At 46.4% G+C, this 16,831-nt stretch overlaps 1 protein-coding gene across 1 annotated transcript in view; it reads left to right on the top strand.

Annotated features, from left to right (window-relative positions):
• Positions 1 to 16,831, top strand: part of cdh8 (cadherin 8) — a 174,936-nt gene that overhangs the window by 62,717 nt on the left and 95,388 nt on the right. The window contains exon 3 of the mRNA XM_078400723.1: positions 1,270 to 1,564. Coding sequence (XP_078256849.1) covers positions 1,270 to 1,564 — 295 coding nt within the window. The remainder of the gene's footprint in view (positions 1 to 1,269; positions 1,565 to 16,831) is intronic.

Here is a 16,831-nt window from a genome sequence, read left to right on the forward strand (position 1 = left end):
ATGTATGTTTTCAGTGTTCTTTAGCTTGTTTTATGTGGGGGGTGGGGTTGGGGAAAACTTTTTCTACTCTCTTACCTAGATGGAGATGCAATTTTTCTCCGTATCGTATCTCCGTCCGCCCTGCAGCCTAACATCGAGGAGTTGGCGGCCTCTGCTGGAGACCGATTTTGAGAGCTCCACCGTGGGGACTTTAACATCGCGGGGCCCGCGATCCCTTTGCCAGGGATCGACCTTGGAGCTCCAACCATGGGTGCTTGAGGACTTAACATCAGGGAGCCCGCGGTGTCTGGTTAGAGACCGACTTTGGGAACTCCAAGCCGCGGGACTTTCGACCGCCCCGACGCGGGGGTTTCGATCGCCCTGACGTGGGAGTTTCGATCGCCCTGACGCGGGGGTTTCGATCGCCCTGACGCGGGAGTTTCAATTGCCCCGACGCGGGCACTTCGACCGCCGGCTGCGGGAGATTCGATCGCCCCGACAGATGGTTCAACTGCCCCGTCTGCGGGAGAATAAAGAGGAAGATTGGACTATTTTGCCTTCCATCACATTGAGGAATGTGCGGAATGTGCTGTGTTGGATGTTTATGTTAACTTTTATGTAGTTGTGTGTCTTGTTGCTTTCTTTTTCGTATGGCTGTATGGTAATTCACATATCACTGTAAATTAATTGGTACATGTGACAATAAAAGACCTTTGAAACCTTTGAAACCTTTGAAGGCTGATGTAAAAGAATGAAATGGACAGGCAATTTTTTGCAAGGAGACCGTTCTTCAAAACATCCCCTGTCTTTTTCTGTTAATTAATGCTGAGTTCCTCGAGCAGTTTCTTTTTTGGTAGCAGTTTCTTTTTTGGTCAAGATTCCAGCATCTGCAGTCTCTTGTGTCTCAGCGCAGTCTCAGTGGGCCATAGAGCCTGATTCCACGCTGTAGTTCTAAACTAAACTAAATTATTTGTCATAAGGCAGGATAGAAACTAGTAACAGCAGATGCTGATTTACACAAAAGGACACAAAGTGCTGGAGTAAGTCAACAGGTCAGGCAGCATCTCTGGAGAACATGGATAGTGCTCTGGATGGATCGATTGTAATCAAATATTGTCTTTCCACTGACTGGTTAGCACACAAGAAAATCTTTTCATTGTACCTCGGTACACGTGACAATGAAATAAAATAAACTAGGTGATGTTTTGAGTCGGGAGCCTTCTTCAGACTGAATAAAAACGGTATTGAGAAAATATTGAACTTATATTCTTCTGCCATTTCCCTTCCCAGCTACATACGGATCTTGACCCAGCGAATAGGAATATAAAGTACATCCTGTCGGGAGAGGGAGCGGGGACAATCTTCATGATCAATGACTTGACGGGAGACATCCATGCCATGAAGAGACTTGACCGGGAGGAGAAAGCTGAGTACACGCTCACTGCACAGGCCCTCGACCGAGAGACAGATTCCCCCCTGGAACCCCCGTCCGAGTTCATTATCAAGGTTCAGGATATTAATGACAACTCGCCAGAATTTCCCGATGAGCCTTACCACGCCACAGTGCCGGAGATGTCTCCCGTGGGTAAGTACGCTCTCACCGTGCCACCTTTGTCGTCAACCGTTGCCTCCCGGCTCCAGAGATGGGGGTTCAATCCTGACCTCGAGCGATGTCTGTGTGTGTGTATGTGTGTGTGTGTGTGTGTGTGTGTGTGTGTGTGTGTGTGTGTGTGTATGTGTGTGTGTGTGTGTGTGTGTGTGTGTGTGTGTGTGTGTGTGTGTGGCGTGTGTGTGTGTGGAGTTTGCGTGTTCTCCCTGTGATCCTGTGGGTTTCCACCAGGGGCACCGGTTTCCTCCCACAAAGAACTGCAGATGCTGGTTTATACCAAAGATGAACACAAAGTGTTGGAGTGACTCAGCGGGTCATGCAGCATCTCTGGAGAAAAAAGGATGGGTGACGTTTTGGGCCGAGACCCTTCTTCAGACCCTGCACCATCCAGTCTGCAGAAGGGTCCCGTCCTGAAATGTCACACAACTTTTTTCTCCAGAGATGGCCCCTGACCCGCTGAGTTACTCAGGCACATTGTGTCGATCTTTGAGTTCTCCCAGCTGTTTGTCTTTTCTTTACTCCAGGTTCCAGCATCTATAGTCTCTTGTGCACCCAGCTGCAAGACAGTTTGGATTTAGGATGCAATTTTGGTTCTAATTGCTGATTATCAGTATGTCAATATGGCGAGAGGTGCTAAATAGAAAACATTCAAGTGCTGTTCTTGCAGCAGTTGTTGAGTGATCCATGTTCATCTCCCTTGGCGAGGGCAGATGCTGGTGGCACATGGTAGGATGTCCTCGGTCTCCTCCATTGTCAGAGTGAGGCTAAACGTAATTGGAGGGGCAGCATCTCATATTTCGCTTGGGCAGCTTACAGCCCAGTGGTATGAATATTGATTTCTCTAAGTTCAGGTAGCCCCAGCATTCCCTCTCTCTATCCCTCCCCTACCCAAGTCGCACTAGCTTCTCGTTTTCACCCAACAAACAGCTAACAATGGCCTGTTTCCTTTATCATCGTTACTTTTTTGCTTATCTTTCATTCATTGTTCTTTATCTCTCCACATCACCATGTATATCTCTTGTTTCCCTAATCTCTAAGCAGTCTGAAGAATGGTCTCTACCCGAAACATCACCCATTCGTTCTCTCCAGAGATACTACCAGCCCTGCTGAGTTCCTCCAGCTTTTTGTGTCTATCTTTGGCTCGGGCATGAGGTGGGAACATGGTGGGATGGTTCAGAGACGAGGTGGGAACATGCTTGGATGTTTCTGGGATGACATGGAGCGACTAGGTTTGTATACACTGGAATTTAGAAGGATGAGAGGGGATCTTATCGAAACGTATAAGATTATTAAGGGGTAGGACACGTTAGAGGCAGGAAACATGTTCCCAATGTTGGGGGAGTCCAGAACAAGGGGCCACAGTTTAAGAATAAGGGGTAGGCCATTTAGAACTGAGATGAGGAAAAACTTTTTCAGTCAGAGAGTTGTGAATCTGTGGAATTCTCTGCCTCAGAAGGCAGTGGAGACCAATTCTCTGAATGCATTCAAGAGAGAGCTGGATAGAGCTCTTAAGGATAGCGGAGTCAGGGGGTATGGGGAGAAGGCAGGAACGGGGTAATGATTGAGAATGATCAGCCATGATCACATTGAATGGCGGTGCTGGCTCGAAGGGCCGAATGGCCTCCTCCTGCACCTATTGTCTATTGTCTATTGACATGGGAACATGGTGGGATATTTCAGCGATGACATGGAACATGGTGGGATGGTTCAGGGATGAGGTGGGTGAGTGGACAGGTTCTTGGAGATATAAGGAACTACAGGTGCTGGAATCTTGATCAAAACCATGCGTTGGCGGAACTCAGAGGGTCACGCAGCATTTGTGGAGGATATAGACAGATGACGTTTTGGGTAGGGACCCTTCTTACAACCCAATGGTATGACCGACCCAATCGGTATATTCACCGATTTTTCAGTAATGTCCCTGCTGCCCCACTGTCCATTGCCCCCCTATTGTGTAGCCATTTCTCCCACCATCCTGCTCCTTTTCCCCCACCCCGGCCCCCGCCTCTCCCCTCACTGCCTATTTCCAAATATATCCTACCATTCAGCTTTACGCTTCACTCCTCCTCTTCTCTCCTAATCTGACACCCTTTTGTCTCCTTTTCCTCTCTAAGCTTTGTCATTTACACCACACATCTGCCAATTGACCCCCCCATACTTCACCTGGATCCACCTATCACTTGCCAGACTTTGTCCTTCTCCACCTTTCTCCCTTTGCCAGCTTTCTTCTCCCTTCCCCCCAATGCTACAATCAATCTGAAGAAGGGTCCCGACCTGATACGTCGTCTGTCCATTCACCTCTGCAGATGGTGCCTGACCCACTGAGTTCTTCCAGCACTATTTTTTTGATCGGCACAGAGGCACCGCGGTAGAGTTGCTGCCTTACAGCGACAGAGACCCGGGTTCGATCCTGACTACGGAGGTTCTGTCTGTACAGAGTTTGTACGTTCTCCCTGTGACCGTGTGGGTTTTCTCCGGGTGCTCCGGTTTCCTCCCACACTCCAAAGACGTACAGGTTTATAGGTTAATTGGCTTTGGTAAAATTGTAAAATTGTCCCTAGTGTGTGGGATAGTTCTAGTGATCGATGGTCGGCCGGTTTTGATCGACTGAAGGGCCTGTTTTGACGCAGTATTTCTAAAGTCTAAAGTAAACTTCACTCTGTGTGTTTACTTTGGGGTTGATGTTGTAAAACTTGCAGTTCTTTACTGATTTAATTACCTGCCAGCATTGCCCTGGATATGGAGAGAGTGCCACTGGCTGTACATATCGACTGTATGTTTGCTACCCGTGTAAAAATCATTCGGATAATACTTTTGAATGTTTTCTAATCTTCCTCTAAAATGATTTCAGATAGATGCTCCAGCCTGTGGATTTTTGTCTTTAAATATTTACTGCAATTGCAACCCACAGCTCCTCGGCAAGGACCTCCTGCAGTGTAGGAAGAAAATTATCTCAAGTACATATAAACACATGAGGTGCAGCAAAGATTGACTGCGTATATATTTCCTGCGATCCTTACTTCCCATTCTCTTCACTAAAAAGGACACAAAGTGCTGGAGTAACTCAACGGGTCAGGCAGCATCTCTGGAAAACATGGATAGGTGATGTTTCAGGTCGAGTCCCATCAGTCTGAAGAAGAGTCCCAATCCAAAACGATAATTGGTCTCTGTAAATTGCCCCTGGTGTGTAGGGTGTGGATGAGAAAGTTGGATAACATAGAACTAGTGTGAACGGGTGATCAGCGTGGACTCATTGGGCTGAAGGGCTTGTTTCCATGCTGTATTTCTAAGCTAAATAGAAAATTGCTCTTTTTTTCCCTATTTCCACCTTTTTTGCTTTGCATTTAATTTTTTCTTTATAGTCACAGAGTCTTACAGCGTGGAAACCCCTTCAGCCCAACTTGCCCACATGGGCCAACATGCCCCATCTACACTAGCCCCACCTGCGTGGGCTTGGCCTATAACCCTCTAAACCAGTCCTATCCATGTACCTGTGCTATTGTCTCTTAATTGTGATGATCGAACCTGCCTCAACTACCTCCTCTGGCAGCTCGTTCCATACACCCACCACCTCTTGTGTAAAAAAGTTACCCCTCAGGTTCCTATTAAACCTTAATAAATCTGTGTCATCTGGTGTGTAGGAAAATAACTGCAGATGCTGGTACAAATCGAAGGTATCACAAAATGCTGGATTAACTCAGCGGGTCAGGCAGCATCTCTGGAGAACATGGATAGGTGACGTTTTGGGTCTCGACCCGAAACATCACCCATTCCTTCTCTCCAGAGATGCTGCCTGACCCGCTATGTCATCTGGTGCTCAATTCCCCCACTGTGGGCAAAAGGTTGTGTGTTTACCTGATCTATCTCTTTCTCTTTCATATTTTCTTCATATCTTCTCTGTTTCACCTCTCTCATTTTATCCTTCTTCATTCCAACATTGCTGCCTGTGCCTGCAGCTACATAGACGCCTACAATTGCCATTCCATCCTAACGCCTACAATTTTCATTCTAATCCTCTCTGCTTCTCACTCCTCCGTTACACAAACCCTTCACACCTATCTCCTTGGCAAAGTTTTCTCTCCTGCTTCGACACAGCATCAGTTATTTTGCCTGATAATGTTACTGGAAAGCATTTTGATGCATTTTGCTCCATTAAAAGCATTAAATAATGCATGATCTTTATTTTTGCCATTCTCTTTCCTTTTCTCTCTCTCTCTTTTTCTTTCTCATTCTTCCTCTTCTCGCACTAATTACCCAATTTTCACTGTCCCTCTTCTCTCCATTTGCTTTTCTCTCTGTCTCTCTCTTCCTTGTTTCTGCCTCTCACTACTTGTGTTTCTCTGACTCTCTCATTCTCAATTTCTCTCTCTTTTTCTACCCTTCTGTTTCTCTGCAGCTCTCATAGAAGCCTAGAAAATAGGTGCAGGAGTAGGCAATTCGGCCCTTCGAGCCTGCATCGCCATTCAATATAATCATGGCTGATCATCCAACTCAGTATCCTGTACATGCCTTCTCTCCATACCCCTGATCCCTTTAGCCACAAGGGCCACATCTAACTCCCTCTTAAATAGAGCCAATGAACTGGCCTCAACTACCCTCTGTGGCAGAGAATTCCACAGATTCACTACTCTCCTCACTCTTTTCCTGTCTGTAGTTCACACTTTCTATGTGTCTTTCTTTCACTCTCATTCTCCCTTTCTCACTATCCCAAAAATGTCTACATATTTCACCCTCTCTCTCTGGCTCAGTTTCCCTGCATCGCTGTGTCTCTCTATCTATTCCTCTTCCTCTGTCACTCTCAATGTTTCTCCCTCTTTCAAGCCCTCCATCTCTCTGTCTCTCCATTTGTCAACCTGTCTTAATCTCTTAATCAATGTCTCATTCTCTTTCTCGTTCTCTCTCTCTTTATCCCATTATATTTACATAGTTTCCCTCTCTTTCTCACCCTCTGTCTCTGTTGTACTGTCTCTGTCTCCATCTCTAGATCTCTACCTCTTTCACTATCAATGTCTTCCCCTTTTGTTTTGCAGGCCTCAGTCTCTCTGCCACCTCTTTCTTTCTCTTTCTCTGTCCTTCAGTCTCACTGTCTTTCTCTCTGTTTCTGTGTCTTTTTGTCTCTCTAATTACCTCTCTCTCTCTCTCTCTCTCTCTCTCTCTCTCTCTCTCTCTCTCTCTCTCTCTCTCTCTCTCTCTCTCTCTCTCTCTCTCTCTCTCTCTCTCTCTCTCTCTCTCTCTCTCTCTCTCTCTCTCTCTCTCTCTCTCTCTCTCTCTCTCTCTCTCTCTCTCTCTCTCTCTCTCTCTCTCTCTCTCTCTCTCTCTCTCCCTCCCCCCTCTCCCCCTCTCTCCCCCTCTCCCCCTCTCTCCCCCTCTCCCCCTCTCTCCCTCTCTCCCCCTCTCTCTCCCTCTCTCTCCCTCTCTCCCCCTCTCTCCCCCTGTCTCTCTTTTCAGCACAGGCCTATTGTACTGAACGCAGTGCCAATTAAAATGGCCCAGGGCTTGTTGCAATTGCTTTATCGCATGAATACCATGTATGATGCACGGCACCCAAAATCACAGAGGAAATCAAGAGCAGTGAGAACATGAAAGAGGATGATTAGGACAGACTCTTCAGTAAGGGTAGCCTACAACACCACATTCTCTGTGGATTTTATGTGAATGGTGCATGTGAACAAATTAAAATCATTAAACGGTCAATATTTAATGAAGTTTCTAACCTTGTATCAATGTATCGTACGCTGTGAGACATTGGAGGTTCCTAGCTGCTCAATGCACAGAGCCCTGGCTGCTGCTTATGCTGATGATGAAAAGGCCAAACTTCATTGTGAAGCATCTTGCCTTCTAATTTTCTCAAGGCCTGGCTTGACATGGAAAAACCTGCCAGTTCCAAAGAGACGCTGAAATCATTGCTGAGGTTATCGTGAGCACAGTGCATTCGATTGGTAGCTAACTTGATCCATGCTGACAACAAGATAGGGGATAATCCAACCAGTTTTAACGCATGCCACACTCCTCCGTATCATTTCCCCCACAATTGTTAAATGATTTATTTTATTGCTGAAGTGTGCATTTGTCTGTGTTCCCACCACCACAATCTTTCTGTCCTTCACGTCTATGTTGCTAGTTTAGTTTAGTTTAGCTATAGGAAGGGGTTGTGATACAGCATGGGATCAGGCCCTTCATCCCATCGAGTCTACGCTGACTATCGCTCACCTGTTCACTTTAGTTCTATGTTATCCGGCTTACGCATCCACTCCCAACACACCCAGGGGCAATATACAGAGGGCCAATTAACCTGCAAGCCCGCACGTCTTTGGGATGTGGGAGGAAACCGGAGCACCTGGAGAAAATCCACGCGGTATAGGAGCAGGGAGGTTCTGCTGCAGTTGTACAGGGCATTGGTGAGACCACACCTGGAGTATTGCGTACAGTTTTGGTCTCCTAATCTGAGGAAAGACATTCTTGCCATAGAGGGAGTACAGAGAAGGTTCACCAGATTGATTCCTGGGATGGCAGGACTTTCATATGAAGAAAGACTGGATAGACTCGGCTTCTACTCGCTGGAATTTAGAAGATTGAGGGGGGATCTTATAGAAACTTACAAAATTCTTAAGGGGTTGGACAGGCTAGAGGCAGGAAGATTGTTCCCGATGTTGGGGAAGTCCAGAACAAGGGGTCACAGTTTAAGGATAAGGGGGAAGTCTTTTAAGACCGAGATGAGAAAGTTGTTTTTCACACAGAGAGTGGTGAGTCTGTGGAATTCTCTGCCACAGAAGGTAGTTGAGGCCAGTTCATTGGCTATATTTAAGAGGGAGTTAGATGTGGCCCTTGTGGCTAAAGGGATCAGGGGGTATGGAGAGAAGGCAGGTTCGGGATACTGAGTTGGATGATCAGCCATGATCATATTGAATGGCGGTGCAGGCTCGAAGGGCCGAATGGCCTACTCCTGCACCTATTTTCTATGTTTCTATGTTTCAATGTCACTGGGAGAGTGTGCAAACTCCTGCACAGGCAGCAGCGAAGGTCAGGGTTAACCTGGGTCTCTGCAAATTTGAACCTGCCTCATTCTCCCTGTTCATATAGTCATAGAGTCTTGTAGCATGGAAACAGGTCCTTTGGCCCAACCTGCCCACATCGGCCAAAATCTACACCAGTCCCACCTGCCTGCATTTGGCCCATATCCCTCTAAATCTGTCCTATCCATTTACTTCTCTAAATATTTCTTAAACGTTGCGATAGTACCTGCCTCAACTACCTCCACCGGCAGCTCGTTCCATACACCTACCACACTTTGCATGAAAATGTTATCCCTCAAGTTCCTTTTAAATCTTTCCCCCCTCACCTTAAACTGTCCTCTGGTTCTCAATTCCCCTACTCTGGGCAAGAGACAGTGCATGCGCCTGGTCTATTCTTCTCATGATTTTGTACACATCCATAGATCACACTAAATCCTCCTGTGCTCTGAGGAATAGACTTCAGGTCTGCTCAATCACTCCCTCTAGCTCAGGCCCTCGAGTCCTGGCAACATCCTAGTAAATCTTCTCAGGACTCTTTCCAGATTGACATCTTTCCTATAACATGGTGCCCAAAATTGAACACAATGCTTTAAAATGCAGCCTCACCAAAACTCAATGCTCTGACTGATGAAGGCCAAAAGCCTTTTTGCTCACCCTTTCTACCTGTGATGGCATTTTCAATGAACTATGTACCTGTACTCCTAGATCCCTCTGCTCTGCAACACTCCCCAGAGCCCTGCCATTCACTGTGTAAGCTATCTCTCTATTGAACTATCTCTCTTTGAATACCATGGGATCTAACCTTGCAGAGCAGCCTACCATGTAGAACCTTGTCAAATACCTTACTAAAATTCATGTATACAACGTCAGCAGCTCCGCCTTTATCGACCTTTTTGTTCACATCCTCAAAAAACTCGAAATTCCTGAAATTCTTATCCACATATTTGTTTCCTTTGGCCTTCATGACTCAAATTGAGTCCTTGAAGCTTTAAAAATCCAGCCACTATGTTCTAATATGTATCATGCCCTCACCAGAGTCTCCATCTTAAACCTCCCATCCCTTTGTTCAAATCTCTCTATTGTCTTGAACTTTGTATCTCTGTAATGGCGGCACGGTGGCGCAGCGGTAGAGTTGCTGCCTTACAGCAAATGCAGTGCCGGAGACTCAGGTTCGATCCTGACTACGGGCGCCATCTGTATGGAGTTTGTATGTTCTCCCCGTGACCCGCGTGGGTTTTCTCCGAGATCTTTGGTTTCCTCCCACATGCCAAAGACGTACAGGTATGTAGGTTAATTGGCTGGGCAAATGTAAAAAAAAATAAAAAAATTGTCCCTAGTGTGTGTAGGATAGTATTAATATGCGGGGATCGCTGGGCGGCGCAGACCCAGTGGGCCGAAGGGCCTGTTTCCAGGCTGTATCTCTAAATCTAAATCTAAAATCTAATCTCCATCTGCCCCATAACCATCCAAATTACAGAACGGCACAGTGGCACAGAGGAGTGTTACAGCACCAGAGACCTGTATTCGGTACTGACTACAGGTGCTGTCTGCACAGAGTATGCACATTCTCCCCCCCCGTGACCGTGTGGGTTTTCTCTCGCTGTTCTGGGTTCCTCCCGCACTCCAAAGACGTGCAGGTTTGTATTCTGTAAAATTGTCCCCGAGTGTGTAGGATGTGCAAATGGGATAAAATAGCAGGAGTGTACGGGTGATGGTTGGTCAGCATGGGCTGCAGGGCCTGTCCACACTGTGTTTTTAAAACTAAAACTAAAAGCGTAGCTGTATTCCTCTTGTCCGAGCCTTTTGTAACTTTGTCGGTGCCAAAAGGTGGCTGGGTGTGGACTGCGACATGATTATACCGGGTTGTAGATTTTTTTTTAGATTTAGATTTAGAGATACCGCGCAGAAACAGGGCCTTCGGCCCACCAGCTCCACGCCGCCCAGCGATCCCCGCACATTAACACTATCCTACACCCACTACGGACAATTTTTACATTTGCCCAGCCAATTAACCTACAAACCTGTACGTCTTTGGAGTGTGGGAGGAAACCGAAGATCTTGGAGAAAACCCACGCAGGTCACGGGGAGAACGTAAAAACTCTGTACCGTACAGCACCCGTAGTCAGGATCGAACTTGAGTCTCCGGCGCTGCATTCGCTGTAAGGCAGCAACTCTACCGCTGCGCCACCGTGCCGCCCGTTGCAAAACAAATCATTTCACTGCACCTAGGTACATGTGACAGTAAAGTATCACTGAGTTACCTTACTAATTCCAGAAATTAATCACCTTTACCATTGATGGCTGTGACTTCTATTGTCAAATTCCCACATTTTGGAATTCCTTCCCAAAATCTCTTCACCTCTCTGCGCCTCTCTCTCTCTCTCTCTCTCTCTCTCTCTCTCTCTCTCTCTCTCTCTCTCTCTCTCTCTCTCTCTCTCTCTCTCTCTCTCTCTCTCTCTCTCTCTCTCTCTCTCTCTCTCTCTCTCTCTCTCTCTCTCTCTCTCTCTCTCTCTCTCTCTCTCTCTCTCTCTCTCTCTCTCTCTCTCTCTCTCTCTCTCTCTCTCTCTCTCTCTCTCTCTCTCTCTCTCTCTCTCTCTCTCTCTCTCTCTCTCTCTCTCTCTCTCTCTCTCTCTCTCTCTCTCTCTCTCTCTCTCTCTCTCTCTCTCTCTCTCTCTCTCCTGCTTTAAGATGCAGTTAATCATCATTTAATCATCATTCCAAATGTTAATTTATTTAGGTCAACGTCGTTATTTTTGTTGGATACCACACCTTTGATGCACCTCAATATGTGATATACGAATTAAAATTGTTTGAGATTTAAAATTGAATGAGCTAACATAATTAAGCCTGTGATCGGAAGCAATTAGATTTAATTGTTTAGAAACTATTAAACAAAAGCAATTTGCAAAAAAATATAAATAGAGTTATAAAGCCCAGAAACAGGTCCTTGGGTCCAACTCCTGCACTAACTAAAATGCCCCTCTCAGTGCGTAGGAGGAACTGGAGATGCTGGTTTAGACTGAAAATAGACACAAATATGGGTGGCACGGTGGTGCAGCGGTAGAGTTGCTGCCTTACAGCGAATGCAGCGCCGGAGACTCAGGTTCGATCCTGACTATGGGCGGAGTTTGTACGTTCTCCCCGTGACCTGCGTGGGTTTTCTCCGAGATCTTCGGTTTCCTCCCACAATCCAAAGACATACAGGTATGTAGGTTAAATGGCTGGGCAAATGTAAAAAAAAATTAAAAATTGTCCCTAGTGTGTGTAGGATAGTGTTAATGTGCGGGGATCGCTGGGTGGCACGGACCCGGTGGGCCGAAGGGCCCGTTTCCGCGCCGTATCTCTAAATCTAAAAAAAAAATCTAAAATGCTGGAGTAACTCAGTGGGTTAGGCAGCATCACTGGAGAAAATAAATAGGTGACGTTTTGGGTTGAGAGCCTTCTTCAGTCTGAGGACGTCATCTGTTCCTTTTCTCCAGAGATGCTACCTGACCCGTTGAGTTACTCCAGCATTTTGTGTCTATGCCTCTCCAAGTCCCATTTGCCCGCATTTAGCCTATATTCCCCAAAACTATTCCACCTATGAAGCAGTCCAAATGTTGTTATTGTAGCTTCTCAACCATTTCCTCAGGCAGCTCTTTCCAAATACCTCCCACCTTCTATGTGACAAAGTTGCCCTTCAGGTTTTGAGTAAATCTTTCCACTCACCATAAAGCAGTGCCCTCTGGTTCTTGATTCTCCAAACTGGATTAATGAAAAAGAATACATTTCCAAAATAAAACATGTAACTAATGTAAGCTAACTAAAACATTTCAAGGAAAAATATTGAGATCCTGGTTTACAAAAGAAGCCACTAAGTGCTGAAGTAGCTAAGTGGTCCAGGCAGCATCACAGGAGAACATTGATAGGCGACGTCTTGGATCAGGTCCCTTCTTCACACTGATCACCACCTTCAGACTGAAATACATAGGTATTATTTACAACCGTGGCCCTCAAGTTCCTAGTAAACCTTTCCCCTCTCACCATAAAGCCATGCCCTCTGGTTCTTCATTCTCCAGCATGGATAGAAGTGGCACAGTGGCGCAGCAGTAGAGTAGCTACCTTCCAACGCCAGAGACCCAGGTTCGATCCTGACTACGGGTGCTGTCTGTACGGAGTTCGTACGTTCCCACCTAACCGCGAGAGTTTCCTCCGGGTGCTCTGGTTTCCTCCCACAATCCAGAGACGTACAGGTTTGAAGGCTAATTGGCTCAGGTAAAATTATAAAATTATCCCTCATGTGTAGGATAGTGCAATTATACGGGGTGGCCGCTGGTTGGTGCAGATTTGGTGGGCCGAAGAGCCTGTTTCTGTGCTGTATCTCTAAGCAAAAAACGAAACTAATAAATTTCTAAGCAACAATTGAGTGAAAGTTCAAATGGATGGAGCTACTGGAGATGTGGCTGGCCAACAACTAAGGAACCAAATACTAACTGTCTGGTCCCACATCCCAGTGTATCAGGGACCTCTCATAGACAGTGAACCCTCACCTGACCGCCAACACTTTCTGTTTCCTTAATGCAGTAGGCAAAGGCTAGAAAGCTTGCGTGTGTGCACTGCAGCTCATGAACAATGTTCTACCGAACCACCAGAGAACCTTCAGCACCCTATGGATGGTAGTTCAAGAGAGGAATATCATTCTGGTGGTTATCCTTGAATACTCGGGCTGGCATGGTGGCGCTGTGGTAGAGTTGCTGCCTTACAGGTCTTGAGACTCAGGTTCGATCCTGACTACAGGTGTTGTCTGTAAGGAGTTTGTATGTTCTTCCTGTGACCGTGTGGGTTTTCTCCGGCAGCTCCGGTTTCACCCACACTCAAAAGACGTACAGGTTTTTAGGTTAATTGGCTTTGGTAAAATTGTAAAATTGACCACAGTGTGTAAGATAGTGCTCGTGCATAGGGTGATCGATGATCGGCGCAGACTCGGTTGGCTGAAGGGCCTGTTTCCACGCAGTGTTTCTAAAGTCTAAAGTAAACTTCAAGCTGGGTGTTTGCTTTGGGGTTGAATGTGTGTAAAACTTGCAGTTCTTTACTGATTTAATTATTTACAGAGTCCTGCCAGCATTGCTCTGGACACAAAAAGATCCTCCGGCTGTAAACACAAAATGCTGGAGTAACTCAGTGGGTCAGGCAGCATCTCAGGAGAGAAGGAACGGGTGACGTATTCCTTCTCTCCTGAAATGCTGCCTGACCCGCTGAGTTACTCTAACATTTTGTGTCAACCTACAATTTAAACCAGCATCTGCAGTTTTTTTTCCTTCACTGGCTGTAAATATTTACTGTAATTTTGCTACACATGTACGAATCCTAGTGTGTTGTATAGTGCTCGTGTATGGGGATCACTGGTCGGCATGGACTCGGTGGGCCAAAGGGCCTGTTTCCGTGCTATATCCAAACTAAACTAAACTAATAAGCAACCATTCTTGACTACTAACCAGTGACTTTGAGTGGGCCAGCACTTCTAAGGAATCACGGCTAAGTTAAGGATAGGGCTGGTAGATTACAGGATGGAATTTATTTTAAGTCCCAAGACCATTAGACATTGTAGCAGAATTAGGCCATTCAGCCTATTGAGTCTACATCGCCCTTCAATCATGGCTGATCTATTTTCCCCTCTCAACCCCAAAACTGATGGGAGAGGGGAGAAGAGTGAGTGGTCCTTGATTATGCTGATGGCCTTACTGAGGCAGAGTGAAGTGTACATGGAGTCAATGGAAGGGAGGTTGCCTGATAACAGCTGGGAAGAAATTGTCCCTGATTCTGGAGATACATGGTATTAGGAGGTATTAGGAGGTTGGCTGCTAACTGCGGACTGAAATGTCCTGGGTCATAGAGTGTGCCTGTCCCACTTAGGCGATTTTTTTAGGCGACTGCCGGTGACTGCCATAGTCATAGCAGATCGCCGAAAAACCGGTGACTGGGCCACCCTATGACAATGTCTACGACAAGCTACAACAACCTACCACCTAGTCGATGTCAAGCTACGGCAAGCTACTGACTACCGGCGACCCAATCGTTGCGACTTAGGACGTCCACCTATCACCGCGCCTACGACAACCTACGACCACAGGGGCGGCAACCTACGACAACTGAAGTCAACCTACGTCCACCCGCGACAAGCTACGACCCTGTCGGCAACAACTGAAGTCAATTCACGTCATTTTCGCCTTCGGTTTTGACGCCGGTACCTGTCGCAGGTTGACGTAGGTTGACGTAGCTAGTCGCCAATGGAATTCATCGAAGTTAGCACCGGCGACAACCTACGTCACCTGGCGACAACCTGGTGACAACTTACGACGGCACCTACGTCAGGAGACGTCAAGCTACGATCATTGGCGTCAAACCAACAGTTGCCGAAATTTTTTTAACATTTCAAAATCCAGCGGCGACCAGAAAAACGCTACGACTCTTTGCAGACTACTCACAACCATACAGGCGACACCCCAGCAACCGTGTGGCGACAGCCTAATCACCTGTAGTCGCCTAAAAAAATCGCCTAAGTGGGACAGGGGCTTTAAAGAGTCATACGGCGTAGAAAATGGCCCTTCAGCCCAACTTGCCCACACCGACCAACATGTCCCATCTACACTAGTCCCATCTGCCTGCGTTTGGTCCATATCCCTCTAAACCTGCCCTATCCATGTACCAGTCTAAATGTTTTAATCGTAACTGGGGTTAACATTTATCAAGGATTGGGAATGGTTCCAGTCAAGCACTACAAGGATCAAGGCAGCCAACCACTACATTCTTGCAGGCCATTCGGAAGGGCATCAAATGCCGCCCTTGCCAACAATGCCCACACATGTCATGACTGAATGAAAACAAAACCCTTTCTAAACTGATAATGTTGGGGGAGCTGGAGTCAGGGTAGGTCGACTGGTTATTAAAGCCAAGACATCACCATCTGTACATGCACAATCCCAGTGAGACCTACAGATTAGTAATCAGGAAGAGCTACTGTGGGCAATTCTGTTCCCGCTGACCTGCCTAAGATCAGTTAACTCAGCATAAACACAGGATTCAACCTGACCTTTTCTTTATAGCTTAGCTACTGACTTGATTAACTTGCTAAACTGTAGGCATCAACAGACATCTGCAGCTTTTTAAAATCTAACTGTGACTTCATGCAGTCATCAGTTCTCGATTTACCTCAACTCTTTGCTGTTGGTCTGTAGCAAAGTGCTGGTTAACCCTATGTTGGAGTAATTTGCTGGAATGTCAGAACATAGAACATGGAACAGTACAGCACAGGAAAGGGCCCCTCAGCCCACAATGTTTGTGCCAAATATGATGCCAATTTGAATCAATCTTATCTGCCTGTACATGATCCATATCCCTCCATTCCCTGCACTCCCATGTGTCTATCTAAAAGCCTCTTAAATGCTGTTATTGTATCTGCCTCCAACACCACCCCTGGCATTGTTTTCCAGGCTCCCACCACTCACTGTCTAAAAAACTTGCCCCCACGCATCTCCATTAAGCTTTCCCTCTCTCACCTTATAGCTGTGCCCTCTGGTGTTGGACATTTCCATCCTGGGAGCAAGGTTCTGACTGTCTACCCTATCCATGCCTCTCGCAATTTAATGTACTCTATCAAGTCTCTCCTCAACCTCTGACATTCCAGAGAAAAGATTCAAAGTCTATCCGACCTCTCCCTCCACCTGAAACTCTCTAATCCAGGCAGCATTGTGGTGAACCACCTCTCCAGCTAAATGTATTATGTATGAAACAGTAATTAGGAAAGTTATCCCAGTAAAAAAAACAAAAAACCATGATCCGTGGAAGGACAAGAAGGATGTGAAGGCTTAAGAGAGGGTGCAGAAACATTTTGTCAACCAGCATCTGCAGTTCATTGATTATCCTCTTTAACAGAATGCTGTCTGGATTAGAGGGAATTAGCTGCAAAGTGAGGTTGGACAAACTTGGATTGTTTTCTCCGGAACATCATAAATTGAGGGGAGGCCTCGTAGAAGTGTATGAACTTAATTGTACACTTATTGGAAATTAAGCATGAAGCATTAAAAAATGCTAGTGGTTCAGGCGGCATCTGTAGAGGGAAATGGACAGATGACTTTTCGGCTCAGGATCTTTCTTCAGAACCTGGTCTGAAGAAGGTTCCTGACCGGAGACATCATCTTTCCATTCCATTCACAGATGCAGCCTTCCCTGCTAAGTTCCTCCAGCACTTTGT

The sequence above is a fragment of the Rhinoraja longicauda genome, chromosome 6, assembly GCF_053455715.1.
Source record: "Rhinoraja longicauda isolate Sanriku21f chromosome 6, sRhiLon1.1, whole genome shotgun sequence".
Taxonomy (NCBI): Eukaryota; Metazoa; Chordata; class Chondrichthyes; order Rajiformes; family Arhynchobatidae; genus Rhinoraja; species Rhinoraja longicauda.